General features: G+C 41.6%; 1 protein-coding gene across 2 annotated transcripts in view; it reads right to left on the reverse strand.

The window, feature by feature from the left end:
* Abhd12b (abhydrolase domain containing 12B) overlaps positions 1 to 7,500 on the reverse strand; it is a 34,403-nt gene that overhangs the window by 2,886 nt on the left and 24,017 nt on the right. For both annotated transcript variants that reach the window (XM_028782639.1, XM_028782631.1), the window contains one exon: positions 6,650 to 6,729. In XM_028782639.1, the coding sequence (XP_028638472.1) occupies positions 6,650 to 6,729 (80 nt within the window). The remainder of the gene's footprint in view (positions 1 to 6,649; positions 6,730 to 7,500) is intronic.

Consider the following 7,500-nt stretch of genomic DNA (forward strand, 5'->3'; position numbering starts at 1 on the left):
TTGGTTTGGTTTGGTTTGGTTTGGTTTGGTTTGGTTTGGTTTGGTTTTTCAAGAGGGTTTCTGTGGTAGTCTTAGATATCCTGGAACTCATTCTGTAGACCTGGCTGACTCCAAAGATCTGCCTGGCCCTGCCTCTGAAGTATTGGGATTAAAGGTGTATGTCACCACCACCCAGTGACAGCTGACATTTTCCACATGCTGAATTTCCCCTCTACTGTCAATCTGCAGTGAGTAGAGTCAGAGCTGAACCCACCTCCCAGTGCAGTGATTATGTCATCACATAATTTAGCTCAGAACTCCTAAAGACTTCTGTTATAACTGAGAACATGGGGCAGAGGACAGGAGCCCTGCCCAGCACCCACCTCCCACCTTCCCACACCCACAAACTGAATCCCAAATCCAAAATTGCCCTCTGTCTACACTGTGGCCAGCCCACATCACTCTGCCTTTGGATTGATACAGCTCCCAGCTTCCACCTTCCCCTCCTGTATCCTAGCACTGGTTAGCTTAACATCGTCCAAGGATGCTTAGATTGAACACCTTGACCTTTGAGGCCCTGCAGAGTTGGGTGGCTGCCTCTGTTCCCAGCCTTTCCTCACTAAACCCCTTGCTGTCTGTGTCTGACTTGGCTGCCTTCTGCTTCTAGAGTAGTACAAACTTCATCAAAACGACAGCTTTTCTGCCTTTCTCGCAGCCACAGATATCTGCTTTTGCCTCAGCGAGTCTCAGCTGAGTCACACTTTCCTTCTCCGTATTTTTTTTTTAATTTTTGAGATACAATTTAATTAAAACATTTCTCTTTTCCCTCTCCCCCCTCCAAACTCTCCCTTAAACCAACTCCTCTCATTCTCCTTCAAATTCATGGCTGATTTTATTCACTAATTGTTATTCCATGCATATATGCATATGTGTGTATACATATCTGTATACGTATATATAAAACTTATATGTTCCTAAATATTTCCTGTTCAATCTGTATAATGTTACTTGTATGTATGTTTTCAGGGCAGTTTTATAGATGATGTTTTCCAGACTAGTGAAAGTCTTGCCTTCAACCCTCCCTGTGACACAATGTCACCCTTTTCATGGCCCACAATCACATGCCATGTGAACCTGGCACTCAGAGGATAGCTTGTAGGAACTGGTTGTGTCCTTCAACCATGTGGGCTCTGGGAATCACACTCCAGTCAATAAGCTTAGCAGCAGGTGCTTTAACACAGTGGACTGTCTCACCTAGCTTCCCAATTTTTAAAAAGAAGAGTCTCATGAAAATTGGGCCTATAACTTGCCACTGAAATGTGCTACTAGAGAATAAAGACTTCCTAAATGTTATGGTTATCTTTTTTCTGATCTTCTAGAAAGGAATTCACAATCCTATGGGGAGTTTAGTTTGCTGACTGGCATAGGACAGAGAGGCCAGCACCAGGAAGAAGACTCCTGTTGGCCACTTAAGGACTCTCTTAACTTTGAGAGTCCTCAGTTGCTCAGGTTCTGCCTGGCCTGTACATTTTCAGCTCTCTGGGGATGATCTGCATTCAGGTGTGTATTGGCCACCGAACACTGCCTCTCTTCTCTGTCTTCTCCCTCTGTTTCTATACTAAGGTCAGGGTTACTAGGTTTGTTTTCTTTTCTTTGCCTCCTAATCTCCCCCAACCCCCTTCCTGGGGTTTCTCATGGGAGAGAAATTCAATAAGAGAAACCCTTTAGCAATTCATCTTAAATTCTGAAGGGGAGTAAGAAGAAAGCAGACCCAAGTCAATCTCCTCCCATCATTCCTCACTCCCTACCAGGGGAGATGCCTTTTGAGACTAAAAGGTCATATGGTTACACACAGCCCAGACTACAGAGGCATGCTCTTAATTGGTCTTCCTGCCTCCCACTTTTTTCTGTAATACTCTTTTTAGCCCAGTCTGACACAGAACAAGGGGAGGAAGGAACAGGTATTGTTACTATCCTACTGGAAGCTGGGTACACCCCCTGCAGTATCTTATTTGGCTTTTTGGTAACAGTCCTGTGCATTTGCCATTGTCAACCACGTTACTTTTTTTTAATGAGAAACTCGGAGGACAGACCAGCTTAGGCAACAGCAGGGTTGGAGGAGCCATACAGGACTAGAGGCAGAGACTAGATTTGAGCCCAAATCCATCTGAATCCTTCCACAAGATGAAGCGAATCCCTGTGGTCACTCACGGCTTCCATCACACCCTCCCTCTCCAACCAGAGCACGAGGTGGAAGACCTGAGCCGCTCTCTACCTCCCCTATGTCACAACACTTATTGTATGCTTATTGTATCGTACTCAGCAGGAATGATCGGGGTCTGGCACCACAAGTGGACAGAGCAGCTCTAGCCCACTGAGTGCTTATTATGCAGGTACAACTGTAATTGCTTTTCATATATGTGAATGTTCATTAATTTGTCACAGCACATTTGAATAAACTTTTCCTATTTCAGTTTATAGATGAGGCCACTAGAGCATTTTAATAATAATAAATAATAATAATAATAATAAATAAAAGCCCAAGATTACCCAGCTGTGAGTGATAATTCAGAAAATTAAACCTGGGCAATCAGCAGCCAGAGCCAGGGTTCCTAAGGACTGTAAAATACTAGAAGAGAGTATCCCTCTAAGTCTTGGGGTACTTGTTACATCAGCAGCTCCTGGTTTGCAATGTTAAACAGTACCAAGGTGCAAAAGAAAAGCCCATTGACCAGAAACTGTAAGTACTTTAACTGGTGATACTTCCCTGGACCAGCCACACGCAGGATGATCCTGGATGGAGCTGCCAGACAGCAGCAGTCAGCTGCAGCACTCAGTCAGTGAGCCATGGGATCACAAACATCCCAAACTCCACAGTGCTGTGCTGGTGAGCTGCCATCCCAGCAGGGAAGGTATCATCCAGGCATGGGTTTATGATTGCATGTCAACAACTATCTGTAAGCTTTATGCCATGTAAAATTGAATTAAACTTTAAAATCAAGAGAACCTGGGTGGGTGTAATAGTACACACCTGTAGTCCTAGCTACTTGGGAAGCTGAGGCAGGAGACTCACTTTAACCCAGGAATTATGGGCTATAATATAGCACTCCCCCAATGGTCCCTGTTTCAGCTCCTGCCTCCAGGTTCTTGCCTTGAGTTCCTGCCCTGACTTCCCTCAGTGGGGAGAATAAGTCATAAGATAAAATAAACCCTCTCTTCCCCCAAGATGCTTTTGGTTGTGTTTTATCACAGCAGTAGAAACCCTAGCTAAGAAATGGTCTATGCACAGTAGAGTCAAGAAAGGGATCAACAACACATCAAATAATAATTTCCCAAAATATATAGGGCTTAAGAAAAGTACTTTTACTTCTCCTATATGGTCAAGAAGAAGTCACAATGATATTATAAAATATTTTAACTAAATGATAGTTAAGTAATTAAAATATTTATTTATTGCATATATATGTAGCATGTGTGTGTGCATGTGCATGCATGAGCTTGAGCTTTCATGACACAGTGCAAATGTGAAGGTCAGAAGACAACTTTTAAGAGTTGATTCTCTCCATCCATCCAGGGATCAAATATAGGAAATCAGAATGAGAATGGTCCCCACGGTCTCATATGTTTAAATACTCATCACTCACACACACACACACACACACACCTGCTGCCATGGTGGAATTGTTTGGAAAGGATTTGGAGGTGTGGTCTTATTGGAAGAAGTGTGTCACTGGAGACAGGCTTTGAGCTTTCAGAAGACTCATACCATTCCCACTGTGCTCTCTGCCTCCTGTTTGCGGTTGGACAGTGAGCTCTCTGCAGCTCATCCACCTGCCATGATAGCATCACTTCTTCATAAGCTCTAACTTCCTGAAGCTGTAAGCCTAAGTAAACTCCCTTTTTAAGTAAGTTGCCTTGGTCTTGGTATTTTACTCAGCAATAAAATAGTAAATAACACATCAGGTTTGGCAGTGAGTGTCCTGACCCAGTGAGCACTTTGCCAACCCTTGAACTAGATGACAGTTAAAACACATTTTAAAACTTATGGGACTCAGAAGTGTAGTTTAGGTGGAACATATCCTAATGCATACATTGGAAAATAAATCCCCCAAATAAATTACTAGATGATGCCGGGCATAGGGGTGCACACCTTTAATCCCAGTACTCAGGAGACAGAGGCACACATATCCCTGTGAATTCAAGATCAGCCAGATTGACAGAACTAGTTCAAGGACAGCCAAGGCCACACAGAGAAACCCTTCCTTGAAAAAAACAATATATATAATAAAATATGATGGGCAGTGGTGGTACACACCTTTAATCCCACCACTTGGGAGGCAGAGGCAGGCGGATTTCTGAGTTCAAGTGGCCTGGTCTAAAGGGTGAGTTCCAGGACAGCCAGGGCTACACAGAGAAACCCTGTCTCGAAAAACCAATAAATATATATCTCATATATATATACATAATAAAATACGATATATATTAGTAGTACCATGTCAAGAAGCTTTTCAAATAAAAAATTAAATATCAAAAAATACAACCAAGAGAATAGTGATATACTTGTTCTGACCCAAAAGGCTGGGAAAAGACCAGCAAGGGAAGCTAAAGGTGAATACAGAAATTAAGGAAACAGAAGGCATTCTGTCAGATGATTAGAAAACTGGACCAAATCAACTGCTTCCTGCTGTTCCTGCAGGCTGCCTGCGACTCACAGCTGCTCCTTTGTGTCTCAGGAGAAAGAAGCCATGGTCTCTGCCCCTCCTCCATCCCTCCATCCTCTACCACAGGAACAGCAGAAACACTACATCCTAAAGGCTCCCATCCATGGGGCTCACTGGAGCTGGACTCCTCCTGAAGACTCACACTGTGTGTTCTTTCCCCTTTCCTATCCTACGATCCCACTCACTTGTGGAGCTTTCCACAGTGTGCTCCCCAAGTTAGCTACACCCAAAGTCCCTGCTTTGGGCTAGCTTCTTAGAAAATGTGTTAGAAAGCTAAAACTAAACAAACCTAAATGATAGATAAATAAGCAAGCAAGCAAATATAAATGTAAAAGTAAATGAAGGACAACAGAATGCCATGCATCATCAGTATTGGAAAGGTATCAACTCCCTCAAACTGACCAATAGATCCAATGCAACCCCAATCAAAGTTCCTGATTTTTTTTTTTTTTATAAATTGTCAAGAGTATTTCAAACTATGCACCACCAGCCAGGTGGTGGTGGTGCATGCCTTTAATCCCAGCAGAGTGGGGGTGGGGGGTAGAGGCAGGTGGATCTTTGTGAGTTGGAGGCCAATGTGGTCTACAGAGTGAGTTCTAGGACAGCCAGAGTTAAACAGAGAAATGGTGTCTCAGGAAAAAAAAAGCCAAGGCAAGAATAGAAAGATGGCTCAAAAAGCATTTGTTGCTCTTGTAAGAGGACCTGGGTTCAGTTCCCACTATCCTTATGATGGCTCACAACCATCCATAGCCATAACAGGATGGATCTATAGATGGTGGTGTGTGCATTATAACTGAATACCATATAACAATTATACTATATAACAACAGAAATGACCAAATTACAGTTTTTCACATGCAGAATAAAGTCTCATAAGTAGAATGTTAGGTGAGAAAAGTAAGTAGAATGTAATTTATGTAATAATACTTGTATATAAAGAAGCTCAAACAGAACTACTCCTTAGAGACACACACATAAGCAGTATCATAACTGCAAAGAAACACATAGATGTGGCTACCTTCCCCTAGAAGCCCAGGGAGTTTTCTTAAGAAAATTTCAGAAAATTCTGTAATGGTTTACCGCACAAAACATTTCAGAAATAAACAGATTAAAATATCCCTATGATGTCTTATTGCATCAAATAATTTAAAATTTCTGCCTGTATCTCCTCTAAAACTTTCCTCAAACTCATGTGCTGAACAGTCATTTGCTCATATTTATTGTGTGTATGTGACTATAAACAACTGAATCAGGCCTGGAAAAAAACTGTAAACTTAGGGTAATAAGCCAGATGTAGTGGCTCATGGTATAACCCCAGAAATCTGGGAGCTTGTGACAAGAGGATTGTCATTTGTTGGAAACCAGCCTGTGCTACACAGTGTGAGTTCAAGTGTAGTCTGGGCTATGAAATGAAACCTATCTCAAAAAATAATAATGATAATAATGATAACAGGAGGATTGCACAATAAACATTTTAGACTCATCTTGTTTCATTTTCTTGAAAAGGTTGATGTCTATACCTGGAGTACTATGTAACATCATTTTCTTTAGAATCTTCCTTATGATAAAATAATGTAAGAGCTATGGCTGGTCTTCATAAAGCTGAAACATGTATAAAATTTTATTTTCAATTCAAAATGAATAATTACCATGGTAAAGCTATATCCAATGAGTTTTAAAATTATAAAATGTGTGTTCACTTTAGCAACACATGTATATAAAAGATATATAAAATATAATATAAATATATACAGTTCATTTGTGGGGGGATAAAACTTTCACTTAATTGGCTCCTCTGTTAGAGCAGACACTTGTGCCTTTGGTAGTAAATTGACCAAGCCTAGAACAACTCGGGAACATATGAAACTCATTAAAGAAATGAGCCCTATTCATAAATGCCTGGATATAGAAACAGCCTGGACACAGAGTAAGAGGAATGAGAGACTCACCTTTAGCAAAGGATAATTGATAGTCGCTACCCACATGTTAGTAAATGGAGCTTCTAAGACAATGGCATCAGCCGGACATCCTAGAAAACAAAACAAAAAAAAACAAGAAACAAAACAAACTAACAAACAAAAATGAATTAACCCTCATCTTCAAATACCAAAACACCACCTGCCCTAGATAAGGGGGGTCTTCAAGGTCTTGTGCATGAACTGCCTACATCCAAACCATTTGTGAAATGTTTCAATATGCAAGCTCTTGAACCCCACAGAGTACCTGGAGTAAGGGCTAAGAATGTGTGTGTGCATGCATGTGCACATGTGCATGTTCATGTGGGTGCACATGTATATGCAAGCATGCATGCACATGTATACACATGACTATAGAAGCCAGAGGTCAAGCTCAGATGTAGGTCATCAGGAACCATCCATCTTGTTTACTGAGACAGGGTCAGTCATTGGTCTGGTGTGTGCTGGTGAGGCTAAGTTGGCTCACCAGTGAACTCTAGTAATCCTTCTGCCTCTGCTTCCCCAGTGATGGGATTAGAGGTGTACTATTACAGTGGACATGGTGGCTTGGACATTTGATCCCAGTCTATGTGAGACTGGGGCACCAATCTCTGTGAGTGGTATCCAGTTTGGTATACATAGTGAGCCCCTGTCTCAATAAATCAGTAAATTAATATCCCATGATCACACCACCATGCCTTGCTTTTTCACAGAAGTTCAGGGGATAGAACTCATGTCTAAATTGAGCATAGCAAGGGCTTTACTGAAGCTATACTAAGGTACCACTCCAACTCAAGAATATAGTTTTTAACAAGCCCTCTCCTTCTTGAGTATCTCTATGTACA

Source organism: Grammomys surdaster, unplaced genomic scaffold (genome assembly GCF_004785775.1).
Source record: "Grammomys surdaster isolate TR1022 unplaced genomic scaffold, NIH_TR_1.0 98, whole genome shotgun sequence".
Taxonomy (NCBI): Eukaryota; Metazoa; Chordata; class Mammalia; order Rodentia; family Muridae; genus Grammomys; species Grammomys surdaster.